The sequence below is a fragment of the Panicum hallii genome, chromosome 9, assembly GCF_002211085.1.
Source record: "Panicum hallii strain FIL2 chromosome 9, PHallii_v3.1, whole genome shotgun sequence".
In the NCBI taxonomy this organism is placed as follows: Eukaryota; Viridiplantae; Streptophyta; class Magnoliopsida; order Poales; family Poaceae; genus Panicum; species Panicum hallii.
In genome coordinates, this window is record NC_038050.1 from 60,347,868 (window position 1) to 60,369,131 (window position 21,264).

The 21,264-nt window shown below is 46.9% G+C and overlaps 4 protein-coding genes across 6 annotated transcripts; all 4 read right to left on the reverse strand.

Annotated features, from left to right (window-relative positions):
• Positions 1-103: 103 nt before the first annotated feature.
• LOC112874377 (glucan endo-1,3-beta-glucosidase 5-like) lies at positions 104-2,042 on the reverse strand. Its single transcript, XM_025937664.1, has one exon. It carries the CDS (start codon positions 1,855-1,857, stop codon positions 355-357), a length of 1,503 nt encoding a protein of 500 aa, XP_025793449.1. The 5' UTR covers positions 1,858-2,042; the 3' UTR covers positions 104-354.
• Positions 2,043-2,789: 747 nt separating this feature from the next.
• On the reverse strand, positions 2,790-5,983 carry LOC112874376 (pre-mRNA-processing factor 17). The gene is made up of 2 exons (XM_025937663.1): positions 4,187-5,983; positions 2,790-3,164 (listed from the first exon to the last, which is right to left on the reverse strand). The coding sequence occupies exons 1-2, from the start codon at positions 5,896-5,898 to the stop codon at positions 3,158-3,160; spliced, it is 1,719 nt and encodes a 572-aa protein (XP_025793448.1). The 5' UTR covers positions 5,899-5,983; the 3' UTR covers positions 2,790-3,157.
• A 4,684-nt stretch (positions 5,984-10,667) lies between these two features.
• Positions 10,668-14,271, reverse strand: LOC112874322 (vacuolar cation/proton exchanger 2). 2 transcript variants are annotated; one of them, XM_025937584.1, is made up of 11 exons: positions 13,727-14,271; positions 13,487-13,557; positions 13,347-13,375; positions 13,057-13,253; positions 12,745-12,957; positions 12,406-12,531; positions 12,108-12,224; positions 11,971-12,024; positions 11,717-11,833; positions 11,492-11,585; positions 10,668-11,055 (listed from the first exon to the last, which is right to left on the reverse strand). In XM_025937584.1, exons 1-11 carry the CDS (start codon positions 14,003-14,005, stop codon positions 11,042-11,044), a joined length of 1,311 nt encoding a protein of 436 aa, XP_025793369.1. In that variant the 5' UTR covers positions 14,006-14,271; the 3' UTR covers positions 10,668-11,041. The 2 variants fall into 2 exon arrangements, with proteins under 2 accessions (XP_025793369.1, XP_025793370.1); XM_025937585.1 differs by having other exon boundaries at positions 10,668-11,052; positions 13,727-14,268.
• Positions 14,272-15,952: 1,681 nt separating this feature from the next.
• On the reverse strand, positions 15,953-21,019 carry LOC112874321 (uncharacterized protein C630.12). 2 transcript variants are annotated; one of them, XM_025937582.1, is made up of 13 exons: positions 20,649-21,019; positions 20,147-20,185; positions 19,865-20,043; positions 18,936-19,071; positions 18,209-18,305; positions 17,966-18,028; positions 17,782-17,882; positions 17,509-17,543; positions 17,149-17,206; positions 17,000-17,074; positions 16,771-16,928; positions 16,425-16,685; positions 15,953-16,336 (listed from the first exon to the last, which is right to left on the reverse strand). In XM_025937582.1, exons 1-13 carry the CDS (start codon positions 20,766-20,768, stop codon positions 16,093-16,095), a joined length of 1,566 nt encoding a protein of 521 aa, XP_025793367.1. In that variant the 5' UTR covers positions 20,769-21,019; the 3' UTR covers positions 15,953-16,092. The 2 variants fall into 2 exon arrangements, with proteins under 2 accessions (XP_025793367.1, XP_025793368.1); XM_025937583.1 differs by having other exon boundaries at positions 16,019-16,336; positions 17,966-18,025.
• Positions 21,020-21,264: the final 245 nt, after the last annotated feature.

Genomic DNA, 21,264 nt, shown 5'->3' on the forward strand with positions numbered 1-21,264 from the left:
GTAGCACCACAGGCACAGAATCAGTAATGTAATTCCATATCCAAGAAGCATCAACAGAGGACACAACACATCCACATATTCCAACCAAATTTTGCATATAAACATCTCTGTCGTGTATGCAGATATATGTACATCAGAAAGAATCCAGCTTCAACAATTCCTCCAGTTGAGTCTGATACAGTAAATAAATAATCCCTTTGCCAGTAACAGAAGCTACCCTTGGCCAATAATCCTCCAATGGTAAATAAATAAGTATTTACCACCAAGAATATCCTTAATATTAATTCGCCCTTAGTATAAGAAAAATCAAAGAATTGTTGGCGCTCTCTAGTTTCTAGCCGTTGCGTCGCAGCCTCACCACGCGGTCGCAACAAGGCCGGCCAAGCCGAGCGCTAGCACGGCGCTCCACGAGGAGGAAGCAGCCACCCTGCCGGCGGCCGACTTTCCGGTGAGCTCGTGCCGGCCGGTGTCGATCATGATCTCGAAGCGGCAGGTCCCCTGGGACGGGTCGGTGGTGACGATGGTGGAGAGGTTGTTGAAGTTGCACGCGCCCTTCTGCTGGTTGGCCGCCTGGAAGAACTGGTTGAAGGCGTAGGAGACGTTGGCGCGCGCGTCGAGGTTGCCGCAGGAGGATCCGGTGCCGAGGCTGGTGCAGTCGGAGTACTCGCAGGCGTACCCGACGGCGCCGGCGATGGCCGGGTCGGAGGGGCTGGCGTCCGGGCGGAGCACGCACCACTGCTTGGAGAGGTAGCGGACGCCCCTGGCCGGCACGATGGGGCGGCCGCTGGCGAGGTTGAGGCGGTACTTGGGGGAGCCGTCGTAGTTGAAGACGCCCCAGTGGCGCTCGAAGTTGCCGGGGTCGACGCTCTTGTTGTCCTCGTCGAGCAGCGCGAAGACGTAGACGTCGGGCATCTGCGGGCGGCGCGGGGTGCCCTTGCCGGCGATGATGCGGTCGAAGAGGCCCTGGTTGAATCGCTGCGCGTTGACGGCATTGGCGTTCTTGTCGCCGTCGGTGGGCCAGCCGATCTCGCCGACGACGACGGGGATGGCCCCCAGGCCGTGCTTCTCGAGCGCGGCGATGAGGGTGTCGTAGTTGGCGTCGAAGACGTTGGTGTAGAGCACGTTGCCGTCCTGCACGGACGCCTGGGACGGCGGCGCGCCGGGGGAGGGGAAGAAGGCGTAGTCCATGGGGAAGTTGGCGTCGGCGTAGAGGGAGAGGAACGGGTAGATGTTGATGGTGAGGACGCCGCCGTTGTCGAGGAGGAAGCGGACGAGGCTGACCATGAGGCCTGCGATGTCCGGGCGGAAGTCGCCCGACGAGGGCTTGCCGTCGAGGGACTCGTAGACGTCGGCGTTGAGCGGAACGGTGATGTGCACCTGGCGGGCGAGGCCGGCCTTGACGAGCGCGGCCTGCACGTTCTGGACGGCGGGCAGCGTGGCGGCCTCGAACTTGCCCTTGTAGGACTTGAGGAAGGGCTCGTTGCCGACGGCGACGTAGCGGATGTCGACGCCGTACTTGGAGACGTAGGTGGAGACGTTCTGCAGCACCCACTGCTCGGCAGCGTTGACGCTGGCGGCGACGGGGCCGAGCAGCTCGTTGGGGAGGCCGAGCATGACCTGGATGCCCGAGTGGCCCAGCGCCCGGAGCGCGGGCGGGTCGGCCTCGAAGAGCTTGACCTTGTCGAAGCCGTTGTCCCGGAGGAGGCGCACGGTGATGTCCCCCGGCAGCGGGTGCAGCGCGCGGGTGCCCCAGTTGGCCGCCAGCGCCTGCACGGGGCGCGCCCGGAACACCACCGGGTACGCCGCCGCCACCCACAGCAGCACCGCCAGCGCCCGCAGCGCCGCGCACGAGGCCATGTCGTCGCCGGCGAGTGCCTTTATTTTGCTGCTGGGGGTGTTGCACCGGTGATGTGCTTGTGTGTGTTGATGCGGGTGTGAACGGATGATGGCCGTGAAGATATAGGGTGGTCGTTCAGAGCAGGAGTCGGGTCAGAGGTGAGATGAGATGGGAGAGTGGGAAAAGGTTGGGAGGAAGCAAGATGTGGTGTTTGCATGGAGAAGGGAAAGCATATACAAATGGTGGTGTGTTGGAGGACTGAAATTGATGGACAAGGAAAAGAAGGGATCGGATACCCAGATGACAAGTGTAACAAGGGGTCGGTAGCGGTGTGTGGCAACAAGATACGTGTGCGCGAGTCATCGGTTCCGCCCGTGTGGTTTTTGACCTTGGAAGCTAGGAAAGCGAGGGAATCCCTTTTTGCTTGGCTCCGGATAGGATCCCGGGCCGGTGGGATCGCGTGGTGCCATTGCGCTTGGACACGAATGCGCCGTACAATACGACGACGACGGTGCAGGAGCAGCTTCTGTTTTGTCTTGTTTCTGGCCCATGTGTTATGTGGAGCACGGCCCATCTCAGAGTTGTGTTTCTGGACACCAAGGGGCTAGCTATCAGAGTCAATCAGTAGTAGTGCACTTTTTTTTTCTTCCTCCCTCCCTAAGCTAAGGCGCACCGTTTTCTGATGCCAGTAAACAGCCAAGGTTTAGTGTTGTAGAATCGATCTTAGACCCACACTACTGGTCTACTGGATTCCTCACCAGATTAAAACCAGCCCATTTTGCACGCATCGCCGGTAAATCGAAAGAGAAGGCTAACCAGCCCAGCCCGCTTAATTCCCAGCTACAGTATAACCGCCATGTTGCAAATTAAGTCTGATGACTTCACTTCAAAATTCAAACTAAGCAATAGAACACTAGATTCCAAATCTACCATGTCTATTCAGTCCAAAACCTTTTATGAACACAGCACATGAAACTGCGCAAGCAAGAGGGGAACACCACCCCAAGTGTATTAATACTCCTTAGTGTACAAGCCTGCTTCTCAGGTTACTACAAAAAAGTAGGATTCAACAGGATGAACGGAAACTGAAAACAACAAGTTACTGGAGGCCAAGGTACAGTTCAAAAATTGAGTTGCTGCCACATGTATGGTACATCACATCCTTGCAAGGGCAAAAAGAACTAGACAGCGGCTGAAAAATATGGCATTTCTTTTTTCCCCCTCCCACATGTCAACTTACAGTATCTCATGAAGTTCAGCCAATGAGGATTGCACTGTTGTGAACTCCTTCCCAGCATCTCAAGCAGTCTCTGTCCAGGCTCAATCCCTTCAACAAGTAAAAAAAGAATGTCAGTACCTGAAGTGTATAAATAGAAGACAACACCAAATACAAAATCCATGCTGACAGGAACAAAAGGCATGTTTCTAGACAACAGCAATTTCTGTTGGAAAGCTTTTCATGAGCCTACTGATCTCCACACTCTCATGCGTGAGCACAAGTCATTTTAGCACCCTCTTGTCACGCATATGATAAATTCAGATATTAAATTGTTAATGCCGAATTCTAAAGATGAACTGATTTACATGAAAAAAACACCCTATGACATAAATGTTGCTGCGAGGATTGTTTGGTATAGAGCAGGCTGATGGAAGTTTCTAGAATACAATAGCTATGACAAAACAAAGTAAATCTTGGAGCAAGCAACTGAACAGCATTAGCTCACTTTCATTTATCCCATCATTGATCATTGGGCACGGCATGTGACTTTATGCAATGGTTAACCATCATCACCACGCACCATCAACAACATGAAATTGCAGATAGCCTCGTGTCTTATACCACTTAATTAGCAAACGGGTGGACATCCAACACAACTAGCGGCAAGAAGGGAGACAAGAAACTTCTACAGCTAATGGAATGACAATGGCATACAGAAAAGCACCACAGGACTCGGTGCAATATTTGCAAGAGTCTGTATCTTACTTCTCTATATGTAGTGCCTGTGTCTATATTTACTAACTATACAACCACTATAATACTAAAAGAATTAAATTAGTGAAAATCCAATGCAACAGAAGCTGAAACCATACTGCTAGGTGCTAAAAATAAGTTACCTAAGCTGTAATCCATAACAAAATATGGATACACTCTAGTTATTAAAACATAAAAAACAATCCAAGGAAGACATTTGCAAGCCTATGGTGTTTAGATTAGTAATCTTTCTCTAAGTGTGTTGGCTTTCAATAAGTACTAATTAGAACAATCCTAGCTGACAACTGACAAAATGCAAAGCAATTAAAGCTGTGATCACAAATAAAAGTGGATGCATGTCTGTGTTGTCAACTTACCAGTATTTAATTACACCATCCCATCCGCATGTCGCAACCTTGCTAGTTTCCAATGGATGCCACTCGCATCCAATGCAAACCCCGTTGTGGCACTTCAATGTCTTAAACCTCCTGCAGCTTTTCCAATCCCAGAACCAGCAACTACCTTCACCGTCACCTGACATCACAAATCTCCCATCAGGTGAGAAGTTCACCTGACAAGCATAACCTGCTACAATGTGGCCAGCAAATCGCTTCTTCTTATTGAGCTGGAACCTCTCCTTGGTGCTGTATATCAGTATTTGATTGTCCAAGCTCTGTGCTGCCAGCCAGTTGGAGTTTGGGTGCAGTGCAATTGACGGCATTGAGTGCATGTGCGCCTCACTTATATACTTGATCACCACAGGGATGCCAAACTCCCAGACACGAAGAGATTTGTCATCACTCGACGTCACAAACCTCCTGTTGTTATCGACAAAAGTTATGGTGTTCACAGCCCCTAAATGCTGATCATATTCTTGTGTGATCTGCCCTGATTTCATATCCCATTGCACAATCTTCTTGTCGCTCATTCCAGCAAGGAGAATATGCTGTTTATCCTCATCAGGATTCAGCTTCACAACATATGGGACCTTCCCAGTTGAGAAGGTCGAGATCACCTGCCCTGTCTCAGTATCCCAGTACTGTATATTCCTGTCATACCCAGCACTCAAGAATTTGGTCCCATCATTGGAGAAGGATATATCCCTTACCGCCTTTGAGTGACCCATGTATGTGCGCATACATGTCCGCGACTCGAGCACATCCCAGATCTTAATCTTACAATCCATACTCGCAGACAGTAACAGATGCCCATACTTGGGGAAAAATCTGATGGCTGAAACCCCCTTGGTGTGCCCGACCCACTCATGCACACACCTCTTGGGAATGTAGCAGTGGTCGTTGGTGGCCTTGGCATCCTTGGGCGGCGTGATCCAGGACCGTCCCTGGTAGTCTCTCTCCTCCTTGCCGTGGAAGGTGCTCTTGACCACCACCTCTGCCCTCTCGCCCTTCCCTTCGCCGCGAGCCTCCTTCTCGGCCTTCTTGGCTGCATGAGCCTCGGCATACTGCTTCTGCTCCTCGGTGAGCTCAGCGGGCGGCGCTTCCTTCTTACCCGCCCAGGGGCTCTGCTTGTTGTGGAGGATCCACTCCTCGGATGCGGGGTTTTTGGCCTCCGGGGGCAGGGGCTCCTCCTGGTTGTCCGCCTTGGCCAGGAGGCGGCGGCGCTTGTGCTCGGAGGGGGCGAGGTTGTAGACGGTGTCGGGCTCGGGCGCCTGTGGCTGCGCGTCGCCGACGATGTGGAGACCGGAGGGATCGGAGGCGTAGCCGAACCTGTGGAAGGTGTTGTACTGCTCGTCGAAGAGGAAGGGCAGCACCGCGGCGTCCTCAACGTGGCCGAGCTTGTGGTTGCGGTTGCCGGAGGCGGAGGAGATTGGGGCGTGGGGGTGCTGGGGGCCGACGATGGGCGCCCAGAGCTGGTCGGCGGTGGGGTTGAAGGCGACGAGGTGGAGCGAGGGGTCGAGCGGGCGGGAGGCCGAGGCGGCGGCGGAGAGCGCGAGCGCGGTGTCGTCGACGGCGGGGGCGGCGGACTTGGAGGGGAGGCGGAGCGGGGAGGAGTCCGGCGAGGAAGCAGCCGCCGACTCCTCCGGCGAGGAGGCGTCGTCCGGCGCGTACGAGGACTGGAGGAGGTCCATGGTGGGCGATCTAGGGTTAGGGTTTCTGCGCCAGCTGGGAGATTTTGTATTTGGATGGTTGACGCCTGACGGCGCGGCCGCCGACCCGCCGTGACTCCTCGCGAAGACGAGAGGAGAGGGAGTTGGGCCGCTCCGAAGTGGGCTGGTTCTATAGCGCGCGCTAGCTGTCGCGGAACACGGCCCATGATGACGTAGCTTCACCTACTTTCATTGATTGGCCAGTTCTTTTCTTTCATTTTTTTTTCATTCCCTCGCAGCCAGCGATGTCCATCCGAGAGAAAGCGCTGACGTTTATAGATCCGCTGTAAATAGCACTAAAAAAACAAAGTAGTTACAAAAATGCTTATCCGAATCAAATTTCGATCTTCAAAACTAAACTGCACTTAGTTCTAATTAAATTATATTTTTTGAATATTTTATTTGTCTTAGAACATATATTCCGGAACATCTTGTCTTTTCCTTGGACATTTTGTTTTCTTAGGGATAAGTTCTACTTTTTATTTTGGCCTAACAAATACTTTTATTTTTTTATTTGCAACAATTTTTCTATGGAATATTTTATTTTGTTCAATAACAATTTATATTTCTAAGAGTGTGACGACCTTCATAACAAATTGTTCTAGCTTCGCCATTAAATTGTTTTAGTTAGAAGATTATCCAATATATTCTAGTGTGATTTAGTTTTGAAGATCTTATTATAATTAATACAATGGTGCAACTAGAATTTAATCTAAACAAGTTAATTTATTGAAAGACGGTTTTCTCTCTCTAAAGACTGCACCTGCTAGAGTGCTAATCGTACTTTACTTTTGGCAAAATAGCCAAATTCATCCCTGAACTATCGTGTCCGGCTCAAATTCGTCCTTGAACTTTCAAAAGGTCCAATTTAGTCCCTGAACTATCTCCATTGGTCCGGTTTTGTCCTGTGCCGAGCTGGCGTTGACACCGTCTACTGCCTCCTTAACTTTCCGTTACAGCAAACGCTGAAATGTCCAATTTACCCCTGTTTTTTTCTCAATACATCAGCCCTCCCTCTCCCAGGCAGCCCTCTCGTTCCCTCGCAGTCTGGCCGCCGTTGTATTGTAATCGCTGGAGGCCTATGGCTCATTTTGTAATGTAAAATGCAAGTATGAAATAATGTTGCAACAATTGTAACCATGTCTTGTTGAAATAAATAAAGTACTTGTTCATCGAAAGTGACAGAACATGCCAGTTTAAAAGTGACAGAACATGCCAAATGATACATGTGCCATGCACTGTCACTCAAACTACATGCACTGGCACTCAAACTACATGATGCTCTTCCCTGATGACATTGCGTTTTCCTAAGCTATTTCCATGACCAGTTGAAGTGGATCGAATTTTGGCTGTGCCGGTTGCTCCTGAAACATTGATGGTTGCCTTTGCATATGTCCCAGCAACCATGCCAGCACTTGTCTCGATTGTAATAGATGCAGTCCCACCAGCAGCTGCCTTTGCAGATGCTTCAGCAATGGCTGTAGAGTTTGACTTAGACACCTTTTGTTTCTTATTGCTAGACTGAGAAAAGAAGATATGGAAAGGAATTAGTTTACTAAAATTTTGTCTTCCATAATCACTGCTTTGAAATTTGCTAACCTGAATATATGATGAATTGGCAGATGAATTTGTGTGGATTGAAGGTGGTACTGGACGCTTTCCTTTACGCTGCTCGTCTGATGCAGGTACCATTGCTTGACTCGTTGCATTGGTAGTATGCTGTTGTGAAGGATTTGGTTGTGGCACTGACCTTCCCTGCAGTTAAGCACCAAAAGTTAGTGCATCTGGAAGCAGCAAATAAATGACATGATAATAACTCGAAAGGATAAACACCATCATCCTAGGGCATGTCCTGGAGTTGTGGCCATCCCTTTTGCATCGGCCACATCTGATTTTAGTACCAACTCTTGATGATTTAGTGCTTGATTTCTTTGGCTCTGAAGGATCTTTTCTTCTATTTTTCTTTGGCCGGCCTGGCATCTTTTTGACTCTAGGAGGCAATGGTTTAGGATTTGGGGACACAGGCCATGCCGACTCATGCTCTACAGGCAGGACATGCTGATATGTCCTCTTGTATGCCTCAAGAGAGAAACACCATCACTATCCTCATCATATGATGCATCATGATCTGAATCAAAGTATGCAATGCCATCACCACCTTCACTGGCTTCACCAATATTGTTTACATCACTACCACCAGGGACATCCAAATAAATTGGAGCATCCAATCCAATGTCTCCTCCCTTCCTCGCAGCCGACATAAACTCTTTGTATTTATTTCTTATCTCCCTTACTTCATCATCTTCATCAGTTGTAAATCCTGTGGCATCAAACTCGCTTCCTAATTCTTCTTTCTCATTTTCGGCATGTTGGTCACCCTTTCCATCATTTCGTTTTCGGCTTTGGTTACCTTCTTGTTCATTCAAATCCATAATGTTCTCATCTCTGAATAAGGCAAAGACGTCCTCATCTCCATATTGTGTCTCTGTGCCTTCATTGGCACTCATGTCCAACTCATTTCGTTCAGCGTATATGTCCACAACACCTGCAGATCCTATCTCATCAAGCAAATCCATGCAGGACTTATCATCTACAAGCAGCCTCATTCCACTATTTAGCTTTGCACCAACTGGTAACCAGTACATCCTAACAGATCTATGAAAGGTGGTGTGATCTAACAAATGACCATTCAGCTCTGGGATTGATAATTTGTCCTTATCTATGTGTGATACTCCCAAATCCCCATTGCAATATTGCATCTGTGACCCGTCAAGAACAAAATCCCCATTGAAATGAAATCGAACAGTCAATACCTCATCATCTCCCATGTTAATTCCACCCTACAGATCTAGTTCGTCGTCAAATTCCACCAAAAACAGAAATCAAATTTAGATCCCACGAGCAGAATGATGACTGATCTCTGGGACATCCTCTTCAGTCTTCACTGCTACTTTTTGCCCATCCTCAAACTTTCCCTGTCATTAATAATGCGTGTGTACATTAAGGAATAATATGAATTACGATCCCAATGGTAGTTTGCCAAGGTAGATAGTCCACCGTAATTTTTTTTTTATTTTTACCAAATAAACCGGGCCAAATCCACCTTCTCCAAGCTTGTTCTCCTCCGCAGACCGCAAAGTTGTCGGTGGCGCCGTGGCGGCTAGGATCGCTTCCAGATCAATCAATGGAAGATCATCAACATCCTTCTCGGAACATTTCCAGTCCTGAAACATAAGGGCGGGGTCTGCGGGCGCGCGGGGGCGGGCGCGCGGGGGCGGGGTCTGCGGGCGGCGGGGGCTGGGGCGCGGGGCCGCGGGGCCGCGGGCGGCGGGCGACGGGGGCGGGGGCGCGGGGGCGCGGGGCGGGGTCTGCGGGCGCGCGGGGGCGGGGCTGCGGGCGGCGGGGGTCTGCGGGCGCGGGGGCAGGGGCGCGGGGCGGCGGCCGGCGGCCGGCGGCGCGCGGGGGGGGGGGGGGGGTCTGCGGGCGGCGGGCGGGCGGGGGCGGGGGTGCGGGAGACTGGAAATAGCGGCGGCCAGACTGCGAGGGAGCGAGAGGGCTGCCTGGGAGAGGGAGGGCCGATGTACTGAGAAAAAAACAGGGGTAAAACGGACATTTCAGCGTTTGCTGTAAACCCAATGGATGGAAAGTTAAGGAGGCAGTAGACGGTGTCAACGCCAGCTCAGCACAGGGACGAAACCGAACCAATAGAGATAGTTCAGGGACTAAATTGGACCTTTTGAAAGTTCAAGGACGAATTTGAGCCGGACGCGATAGTTCAGGGATGAATTTGGCTATTTTGCCTTTACTTTTCGTTTCTAAGTATATAGGCCACATGTACTTAGAAGACGTTTTCTTCTTCCTCCAGAAATCCACATGTACACGCTTCACACACCCTTTTTCGCAGGGCAGGATGTCCGGATCTGAATCCCCCTGTATCCACAGGTGCACTTGTTCTTTGTTCACAAAGCTTTCAAGGATATAGCTCGAGATGATAGATCGGACACCGAGAACGGGTATAACTTTGTAGTCCTTAAATCCAGCCTCAAAGAAGATCTTCTTCCACTCCTGCTTATCGCGCTCAATCCCATTGATACTCGTGACGATGATGATAGCAGCCGGTGCCCAGTTGACTTTGAAAATTAAGAAGGAATGCTTAACGTCTAATATATATTTCAAATTTTCAAAGACGGAAGCATCACACTCTGCAGCTATGCTTGTGGTTTAAGCTAGGTGACCTCGCGCGGAAGCTCATGTTATCTTGGTCAGAATTCGAGCTAGAGAGACACCCAGATAGGCTGAGCGGCTGCGCCAGTCTCCATCAACCTGATCCTCAACCGTGATGGGCTGATGGCTGAACAAGTCTTCTATGCCCGCGCCTTCAAATTACATACAAGTCTTGTATTTTCTCTAACACGTGTGAGAGCCGCGTGTTAGGCGTGCAGATCAGCTTGTTAGCGTCCATCGGATGCCGGGTAAAGTTTAGAATCATGACCAGCACGGACAAGTTTCATCCCTTGGAACATCATCATCATCGAGCGAAATGAATTTCACAGATGGTACAAGTACAACTATTTGTTCTAGCCGAAGAGAAAACATGAGAAAAGATGTTCTAGAAGAAGAAGAGGCGTGGCAAAATGCATTCTAGTCGCATCTGCGACATGTAGCTTAGTTCGGCCGGTGCAATGTGACTGCCCCAGGACCGGCCCAACAACTGCACCATGCAACAACAACACTTTGCAAACGTCTCGATCAGATCAACCACCTTCCAAACACCCCCACAGGCTTAATATCTTGGTAATGGTAACAACGGTAACATTTAACAACAAAAAAAACTGTGACACATGTAGCTTGAACAAATGCGATGGTAATCTTTTTGCAACTATCACAGAAAGTTACAGTTCCTCAAAGGGCGATGCTGTTGCTATCCTAAAAAAGCTGCATCAGCTCCTTGCAATCTTGAGCCCCAGGTGAAACCCTTGGTGCTAGTGCGGCATTCTGCCCCCAAGTTGCTCCCAAATTCAGGTTCTGGCAGGTCCTCTACTGCAAGCAATGCTATTTGCTAATTCTGCAGTTTAAGTCGTAGCCTCTCCGTTCAGCACAGGTATGTTGTAAGTAGACTTATCACTTAGCTCTCATCTGCTTCAGGCAACCGAGTGAATCATTAGGAGATGCAGATGAACGCAAAAACAAGTAATCTAGAGATAAGACGCCTTGAAAAAAAGCATTTTGTTTTCTAGACAATGTATATCGCCTCCTGCGGTCGAAGATTTCTCTTAGTTCAGTGTGTTGAGTTTGTATTACAGATAGTAAGCAAAACTAATACAAATGAATGCCAGTTTAAAAAGATTGTGTCTATCAACAGCAATCTCATATATTGAACATGTCAGCTACAAATGGGATAATTAAACTCCACAGTTATCTTCCTTTATGGCAAAGAAATAAAGCAATAGTCTGACTATTTTATTTTATTTTATTTTATTTCAATTGGTTAAGTTCTTGTGATTCAGCAACCCATCAAATCTTGATTCTATCTGCTCTCCTGCATCTAACAAAACAATGAAACAAGAGTACTTACTTGCATCAGGATCAACATGGACGAAGAAGCTTGCACCAACAATGAGGTAGCATAAGATGAGCATAAGGCCTTTGAAATAATTTGACGTGCCTTCCTGGAAAACATATATAATAATTAAGAGTATGAAAAATATTAGAACTAAAAATGGATGGCAAAACAGCCTGCGGTAGTAACTCCATATACAATGGAAAACACAAAGGCTGTTGGTTTGTTCTGGAAGCAGACCTGTAGCATAAATGCCACCACCAGTACTGTGATAAAGAGAGTTGCTGTCTCAAACAGTTGAAAATTCAAGTCCATTTCTTGCCCCATCATCCAGCCAATTACCACGCAGAATGGGATCTGAAAATCATGAAAAAAGTACCAGATGCAATTATTAAACTACGATGATATTTACTGATTGAAAAACAATTTGGCTAATGATAGAATTTACAAAACCACAGCACAGTAGTTGTGTCTGGTTCACTAAGTATTCTTACCACAAACATGGAGATCTGAGTTGATGACCCTATTGCAACTCCCAACGTAATGTCCTGTTGTTATGGGAAAATGAGACTAAAGAAAAAGAAAACATTATGAAAATTGCAAAAGGCAATAAGAAAGCAGCAACCCTTACCAATTTATTTTTCATGGCAAACATAATGGCACTCGCATGTTCAGCAGCATTCCCCACTATAGGAAGCAGAATAACGCTAATAAATGCTACTGGCAAGTTTAATGAGTCAGACGCGCCCTGTTACAACATGTCGAAGAAGCATGGTTCAAGAAATAGAAAATTGCATAAATGTGAAATAGAGATGTCATTATGTCCTTTTCTGAAGTTATTATTATTAACAAGAGGAGTAGGCAATGGATTGAGAGAAAGGACAAAATGAAGTACAGAGGAATTTAATTATCAGCAAGATCTTCATTACCTGAATGGCATCTACCAGGTACCCTGAGAGTACTGAAATCCAAATAGTCAATATAAAAAGCCAGCAGATGGCCTCACATTGTGTTATCTCCTTTTCATCCTCCACATCTTCGATGGCTTCTTCTTCCTGATAAGGCAAGTAGGAATTTGAATCTTGAGGTATGCACATGATATAATCACCTCTGCTAACTAGCAGAGTTCCAGACAAATATAATCATTTCGTTATAGAGAGAAGTGATCCCAGGTCTTTTTGTGCACTTAATGAGTTTATATCCTTATGCATGTATTTCTTGTTTTTCAGTTTGTGATGCTTGCGGGAATTTGGTGTTAAGCTACTTACATCACCAATTGGGCTGTACATACTGCGGTGGCTCTTTAGTTGAAAAAATAGATAGCTAGCATAGGCCACAAGCATGATGCAGCTACTAAACCTTGAAAGAGCTACTTCAGATTTTCCATACTGCGCTTCTGAATGTGTGAAGTGAAGCACTGCTGGGAACATTAGGCCTAAGACAGCCATCAATAGTAGTCCGGAGTTTACAACAGCTGATGCCTGCAATGATAAATATAAGTCAATAGACATTACAAACATACACTGTAGTTCTATAACAAAAAAATATTTAGGAAAACCAGACTTTGTTTAGAAAATTACCTTATTGAAAACCTGGTCCCTGTCAGAATGGACAAGACCACCAGCAAAGAAAGCACACCCAAGAACAAGGAGCATATTTGACAATATCGAGCCTAGCAGTGACTGCTGGACAACTCGAATCATTCCATTTTTCAGTGCGTAGATTGATATAATCATTTCCGTTGCATTTCCAAATGTAGCATTAAGGAGCCCCCCAACTACAGTTAGATAGAAAAAAGGTTATATCTTTACGAAGAAAACGCTAAAGCCAAGATGGATTTGCGTTGGAAAGCTAGCACAATAAAGAATACCTGTTGGGCCAGTGTAGCAAGCAAGTTGCCTGCACAAGACAGAGTAACAACGATTAGGACATACGGAATCCAGCACGGGAGATCTTAATTAGCATAAGTAAGCGAGAACTCAGGTCACCATGTTGGTTACTGACACTTACTCAGTTGCATATCCCAGTCTCTCGGCCAGTGGTGTTATACCAATTAAGCTGAAAAGGAAAACCCATCCTTGCTGCGGAGCATTTGATGGAAGCACACAGAAAAAGGAAGGCATCAGCTTATCAGTCCTACAAGTTGTTAAAATGCAAAGGAAAAACAGAAAGTTGACGGTAAAGGCTCAAACGCGCGGCACTACGGAAAAGAACAGTGCAAGATTCGGAAACGGAGTGCGGGGCTCTTACGTGTTTCCCGCTGAGGTAGTGGAGCATGATGGCGAGCGGGCCGAAGGGGAGAAGCACGTTGATCTTGGCCTGGAAGATGACGACGCGCACGCTGGTGAGCGCCCTCCCCCACCTGCTCCCGGGCGAGAGCGACTCGGCCACCGCGGCGAGCGAGCCGATGTGCTCGAAGTCCAGCGAGTGCATCTTCCGGGGCGGCGGCGCCGGCGAGCCCGCCGGTGACGACAGCTCCAGCTCGTCCACCTCCGCGAACCCCAGGGCCGGCTTCTCCGCCCCCATCATCGGCGAGCCGCGGCCCGAAACAAAGGACAGCGCCGGCGGATCCGCGCAATGCAGAGCCGGCCGCGCTCCCTCTCCCAGGAGCGAAGGGACGCGAGCACTGGGTGGAAGGCGGATCGACCAGGCTCGCGAGGCCAAATGCTGGGAGAGGAGGAGGAGGAGGAAGAAGAGCGCGATTGGGTTGGGACTCGGACGCGCGCGTCCGAATTGGTGATCGAATCTCGCGGCCACGGAGAAATGCGCTCGGCGGAGGTGCGGGCGAGGAGGAGGAGGAGAAGAAGAAGAAGAAATGCCCGACGCGACGGTCATGGCACGACCACGAGCACGAAGCTGCCTGGGTGCTTCGGGGCGGGCCCGGGCCGTACGCCAGGTGGGCGGGCCCGGATCTCCGCGGGGCCCACGTATCGGGGCTTCTCGTGGGGTAGTGGTGGCCGACTGCCCACTGGCCAGTACGGTTTTTTCTCTCGTACCCGGAAGCGTACCCGCGCGGGCCCGGGTGCCCTGATGACGTGTCGTGGGATCCCTGTTGTAACGTAGTGGGGGTAGCTGGACAGGCCGGTGAGAAAAAGGCGCACTGTTTTTATACTAGTAGCTGTGTTCGTGATGGGGGGAGTGACGATGATTAGCAGATCTGATGGTACCCTGATCAGTTTGGTGGCGCTCCACTAAACTGAACTGCCCACCCTGTCCCCACCAAGTGAGAGCTCAAAGGGAAAAAGAAAGGCTAGTTGCCACTAGATACAGTAGTGTCATACATACTGACCCTGAGAGTATCTTTCTGCAGCACTGCATCTGCGAAACTACTGTCCAAGTGTCCAACATCTAAAATGACTATTATTTCTGAGTATTTAGATACATGGCATGTAAAGCTGACATGCAATCAAAAGTCACAACAATATGGAGAGGTTTACTATATTGGTTTAACGTGTAGGTTGCATTGTGCCAGGACACTGTTAGATGTCCAAAATGTCCCATGACTCAGCTTGAACAAAGGCAGCCACTGCTTATTGTCTAAGGGAGAAGGATTGATGGTGATGAGCAAGGGTCATCACATGGGGATGCCACACTCCCGCACATGATTGGCGGCGATGCCCTGCGCTGGGAAAAGCGGAGGAAGGGAAGCTGAAATCTAATCTCTGATATGAGATGATGATGGCGGTGACTGACAGGTAATGATAGTGTGTAACGGACGAGGATAGATCCAGGCCAGGCAAGCAGCAGAGCAAGTCGTCTCGAAAGAAAAAAAAAAACAGAGGGGGGGAGTTTGAGATCCAGGCATCCAGGGGTGCCTGTGCTCGCGTCGTGTGTCGCGCTGCTGCGTTTGACCGTACAAACAAGACGCAAGTGGGAGTGGCTACCGACGATGCATATGTCCTCTCTCTCTTTTTGAAATGAGCTCATCAGGAAGGAGGAGCAAGCAAGTGGCCGGTACGAGCTCCATCCGTATGGTATGGCGGCGCTCCAGGGTGCCGTGCTGCCGTACCGCGATGCTCTAGTTTTTCCACGGTTCGGAAATTTCAGCCTGGAACATGTGATGCTGCCACGTCTCGCATCTCTGCTACCTCCCGTGAAGTTTCAAACCCGAAACATCGAGTTTGGATTTGTAACCATATAACTACTTCATGATAAGGCCGTCGAGCTCGAGGAGATGACCCAGGGGGACGACGACGTACACGCAGCAGAAAGCAAAAGAGTAATTAGGTACCTCTGCTTTCCGCTCCCTCATTTTCCATTTTATTACAATTACCACATTTTATTATTAGAAACAGTATATAAGATTACGTGGAACGTATAAATCAGCCTTAATGACAGCTTGTAACATCCGATCCATCCACGTTCCCGGTACAAGCATATAGCGAGAGATTCCTAGTGAATAGTTTCTAGTCTTCAAGCAACGGACCATGTGAAGCTAATCCACAAATCCTTACCGACTAACTATGAACGGTCTAGTAAACAACATGGTCGCCCATATTAAATAGATATATTATTTGACGCCTCAGCAAAAACCAAATTAGTTTTCGCGTGTGCAGTTACTCTATAGGTATCAATCAACCTACTGAATAACTGCAAGGACTAGGCCCCGACGTACTTCAATGGTCAATCCAGTCCTTGAACAGAAGCATCATGTACAGGGGGACATTCAGAGCGGCAATGACAACTAGCGACTGGATGACGCGGAACAGCCGTTGGAGCACCTTCCTTACTTTCGATTTGCTAGGGCGCGCCAACTTCGCTCCATCTTCTGATGTCATCTCCGAACCCATCTCGACAAGAATAGATGAATCAGGCTCCAATTGGTGTTTTCCCGCTGTCGCCCTTGCGACAACACTTCCACTGCAATGACATTGGGAAATCATACAGTTAAAGACTGATTCGGTTCTGTCAAGTACCTATAAGCATGCATCATCCAAGAACAACATACCGTCCTATAGTTCTGGGGTCTGAGCTAGCACTTGGGGCTTTTGCAACAGCCTTTTTAACGAGGTGCATGGACCCTTCCGCATCAAAAACCATTTCATATTCACCATCTTCCTCATCATCTTTTTCTTTGGTTCTTGAGACCAGTTCAGCACCTACCGACCTCATGAAGCTTACAAATGTATTCATATAAGGAAGAGAGCTCAGACCATTGGTTGGCCAAAAGACTAGCAGAAGGATGGTCATTGCAAACTGGCAGATATACCTGTATAACAACAAAATGTAAATATAGTTCCACTGTAAATTGGTCATTAAACAAATATAATAAGCAGGTGTGTTATAACCATTACCAGATATAAATATGGGTTTGTTTAGGCAGAAAACAAAGGTTCGTCATGACCTCATGTTTCAGATCAGTTGAATTCTGTGACAGCTTGGGCCCAGCAGATAGCAGCATAAATGATGGATAGAGATTTCCTTGCTGCCAACTTATTGTCCCCAGCGTATGCTGCAGCATTAAAAGTTCCATTAGATGCAAAACTTGGAATATGTGGTGCCAGAAAGATGCAATTATTTTACCTCTGTTACTGGCCCAAAAGGAGTGGAGTGGACGACTGTGCATTGGTCATGGTCATGACCTGAGAGCACAAGGACCTATAGCGGGATTAACCAGATTAAAGGATATGGACAAGATAATATAAATCTCTTCAACAGCAAAAGAAGCTTACTGGTTGCAATAAGCTTAGCAAAAGGTCAGAAGTCTCTTTAGTTAGATAATTCTGGTAGCTGCAACAAAAAGGTTGTCTTATGTCAATCATTATGGCTTTGCCAACATTGCAACAAGTTCTGAAAGTCAATAGTTGTTTTTGAACTGGTATGACCAGAAGTAATTTTACAGAAAGTGCATCAGGAAAACCAGACTGTGAAAATAATAGACATCACTAATCACATAAGCAATTCTTGTACAGCAAGGAAGATAGGCAAGTGGAGCCCAAAACTAAATTAAAAACCAAACCAACGATCATAATTTTCCAAGTAGAGTGTGAACTTGAAAGTAATAAAACAGTAGAGTGTGAGGAAGGACATACGTGATTCCTTGGTCGAAGGCAGCATAGGATACCCTCTGCAACAGAATAAAACAATCAGAAAACTGTTCATGTGGTTATTGAATTGCTTATGTCACAAATTGCATAGTATTATATACAAAATCTGGAGCAATGTGCTACATATGAAAAATAAGATTTATTTCGGCAATTATAATGTGAAAGGTATGATGTAAGCCTTATGGCCAAAAGGGGCATATTCTAGGAATTTCTTTTAACAGCACAGAATAAGCACATTTAGCAGTAACAAGATAATACCTGATTTATAACAGGTGAAGAACGATGTGGGCCACAAGGAGTGTTATCAGGTCGGTAGAGTGGAATATGTGTTAGTAGAACCTTTGGATTCGATGTGTTACCTTAAAGAGAAGAAACAATAGTCAAGAGGGAGAAGAAGAAATAGCAATTGTAGATAGTATGTAACATCTGTATAATACCATACCTGGGGATAGAGTTTTAATGAACTCCCAAGAGGAGGACCTTTCTTTGCTCTTTCTAGCTCCTGCTAAACAAATAGTAACAGGTCTTTAGCTATAGAAATCAGAAGCATCAGAGGGAAACAGTGTACAGAGATCATTAGTCATGAATAAATAAACCATACATATAGATTCTAAAGTATGAATGTTTGTGAATAGTGTGGATTTCCTTAATTCTGTATTTCATAGGTGGAGTAGGAGAAACATACCATCAAGTGTTTGAGCATCAATGACAACAAAGTCAACCTTCCCAGCAGAAAATTGGTAGTTTCTTGATCCAAATTCTTTTTCATACCGACTAAGCACCTACATGGAAAAAAACAAATATGAATATTTGTCTTCTCGTGAACTCTACGCAATTAAAGAAATGCTACAATGATAACTAGGACTTTTGGTGGATAGTGCTGTGCACTAATTTTGTTAAGGTCTAGATGATTCCAATTATAGTAGGACAACTCAAATTTGAGAAATGGCTAAACTTCAGATTTAATGAGAACATTGTTAAATATCTAAAACGCCTCTAAGTAATATGGAAAAGCCATGAAGGGCATGCCAGCTAAGAGAAAAAATAGGGACAGGGTGGAGCAGGGTGTTACAGCTGTTCACGACGATTAGAAACATAGGCATTACTTGCAGCAATTAACAAAGCTAGGCGCACAACATGTTGCAAACTTCAGTTCTGGGTCTCCTGTTCTTGGTGAGAAGTACAAATTTATGTAATGGACGTCACCAAGAGTTGGAGCAACAGGGACCGAGTCCAGAAGGATGTTGGGCCCAAAGATGAGAAGAAATTAATGAGAATCTTAATCACAAAGGCAGCCTAGTTTTGTCTAGAGGTGTATGCCAGCTAAAATACCTTTTAGAAAACAGTAACATGAGATTAAAGAAAGTACTAAAATGATAGTTCGGGAAAAAAACACAACTGTAGTTAATCACCTCAGGATGAGCAGAGAAAAATGCTGAATAACCAACATCATGATTTCCTGACAGGTAGTAGATTGGGATATGTGGCTTTCTTCTCTGTTCATTCAGGCTGAATATATGCTTAAATCGAAACATTGATTCCTGCCACCTGAAAGGTTTGGAATAGAGATAAGGGGGTGAATACAAAGTGAAATGTAGAATGGTTTGATCATTCTGGGAAGAATATGCTCGAAGTAACAAACTGTAAATTGCTGCAAAAACTAATGAAGAAAAATAACAAAACAAATAGAAAGACTATGAAGTAACAACAAGGTCATTACATGGAGAAAACATTATATCGCACAAAAAAAAGTAATTCAGGGAGCTTTGAGCAATTGACAAATGAACGGGGGGACAAAACAGAATTGAGGATGGAGACAAGAAACGAGCAAAATTTCTGGGGTTTATTCGAGAAGCATGGCTGCTAAAAAGCAGAATGCACAATCAGTACTGCTACTTGACAATATTTTTTTTCTCAACTGTTGCTATAGGATAGAATGGTTCCTACCATGAAGATGACACCACATTATTCATTATCAAGTCCAAGTCCATTGTTAGGTTAACCTCATGACACATCAGGAATCATGGTTATTAGTGTCTTGGGTTTTCCAATGCATCAGAATGTTGTTGCTTAAATACTACCTATACCTGTGAACTGTGCGTAGGAAGTTAATAACACATCTAGTTGCTGGTAAGACTCAAATAGGTTATGTGTATACATTATGCACTATAATTGATTGTAAGCACTATATATTCCAGTTAAATCACTTTAAATTGTATCACCATCTTTTCAAGCATGCACAATAGTTCCACACTTCATAGTACAACATAGTACTAATGTTGACAAGTGAACTTCTTGTAACAATTGAAAGGTGAATTAGATTTCAGTATCCGTGCCTTACTCTTCATCGGACATGTATGGGCCTCCATCAAAGTGATCACCAAGAAATAAGACCATATCAGGTTCGAATGGCAGTATGGCAGACTGAAAGGACCTTCTCATGTTCAAATCTGTGTAAAACTCAGCAGCTTGGAGAGCAATTGAGCTTGACGGAAGACCAAGGGAGGTGCTGTCCATAAGCTGCAAAGGAAAACCTTTTTCACGAAGGAGCAACACACATTCAAACAACTTTTGTGTACTACTACTGAGTTAACGGCACAATTGCACGAAACAATGGAAGTACCTGTGGATCAGCAACAACAGCAATCTTCACATGGTTATTCTGTCCAAGAGAAGTTCAAGGGAGAAATATGATAGTAAGATAACAATGACATCGCACAGAATTGGTACTTGCTGGTCGATGAAATTTAGTTTTAAGGAAGTAATATGGTCATGAAATAACAAAGATTTCATGCAAAATTTCAGACTTCATGATAAAAAAAAAAATAAAAACGTCATCCTCAGCCCCTCTACTACTGTGTGTCCAATGGATTGTTAAGGGTTGGCAATAAAAATGATGGAATGCACCCAAAAGGAAAAATTACATTATGCCTTATCAAATTTAACAAGCCGGTAAAATCTAATTGTTGCACAGGGTCAATCGGGGCGATGCCTAAGCAAAGGATGACAACTCCTACGAAACCCTAGCTTAATTTTTGGATCCAGACCAACAATTCGAAATCCCAAGTAAACCCACAGCTAGAACCCCACGCCGCGCCCAAATCAGCGGCGTCTCACGTACTCACCGGCGGCGAGGGCCACGAGCACGCGAGGTAGGAGGCCCAGTAGGCGCCCATCTCGCCGTAGAGCACCGTGGCCGCCCACGCCGCGCACAGCAGCAGCGTCAGCCGCGTGGAGCTCTGCATCTCCGCCTCACCCCCAATCTCACCGCTCCGCTGCCGGGGCAGGAGGCCGGTGCGGGGCGGGCGGCGGGATCCCGGCCTCGCGCGTCGATCCCGCGCTGGACTGGGGTTTCGCCGGAGGGAGGAGTTGAACGCAAGCAAAGCGCCGGCGGAGTGAGATCTGCTGGTCCAATCCGCTTGATCGCTCGTGCGAGTCGTGGTGGAGAGGCAGAGTCGAGTCGGCGGCCAGCGCCGGAACCGAGGCGAGGCTCGAGACCACCGTCCACGTGCGCGATCAGAGAGATATTCAGATCCAGGCCGTTCCCCTTCCAATAGCAGATTAACAGCAACTTCCAATAGGTTTCTTCAAAAAAAAAACAGTAACTTCCAATCGAATTTTTCTTCAAAGACTCGTAAAAAAGTGGGATTTTCATAGCTTGCTCAAAACTTCATCATGATACTTGCTGAAACCTCTTTTCGAATCTCCTCTGAAACTGGCAATTCAAAACATTTTTTTGAT

Coding starts and splice junctions, on each gene's coding strand:
- LOC112874376 (XM_025937663.1), bottom strand. CDS start 5,898: ATGGACCTCCTCCAGTCCTCGTACGCGCCGGACGACGCCTCCTCGCCG.
- LOC112874377 (XM_025937664.1), bottom strand. CDS start 1,857: ATGGCCTCGTGCGCGGCGCTGCGGGCGCTGGCGGTGCTGCTGTGGGTG.
- LOC112874321 (XM_025937582.1), bottom strand. CDS start 20,768: ATGCAGAGCTCCACGCGGCTGACGCTGCTGCTGTGCGCGGCGTGGGCG. Junction 19,072..19,864: donor CCATACATGTCCGATGAAGA/GTAAGGCACGGA, acceptor CAAACCTTTCAG/GTGGCAGGAATCAATGTTTC. Junction 17,883..17,965: donor CATTAAAACTCTATCCCCAG/GTATGGTATTAT, acceptor CTTCTCTTTAAG/GTAACACATCGAATCCAAAG.
- LOC112874322 (XM_025937584.1), bottom strand. CDS start 14,005: ATGATGGGGGCGGAGAAGCCGGCCCTGGGGTTCGCGGAGGTGGACGAG. Junction 13,558..13,726: donor ACTACCTCAGCGGGAAACAC/GTAAGAGCCCCG, acceptor AATGCTCCGCAG/CAAGGATGGGTTTTCCTTTT. Junction 11,586..11,716: donor TGGTGGCATTTATGCTACAG/GTCTGCTTCCAG, acceptor TATGTTTTCCAG/GAAGGCACGTCAAATTATTT.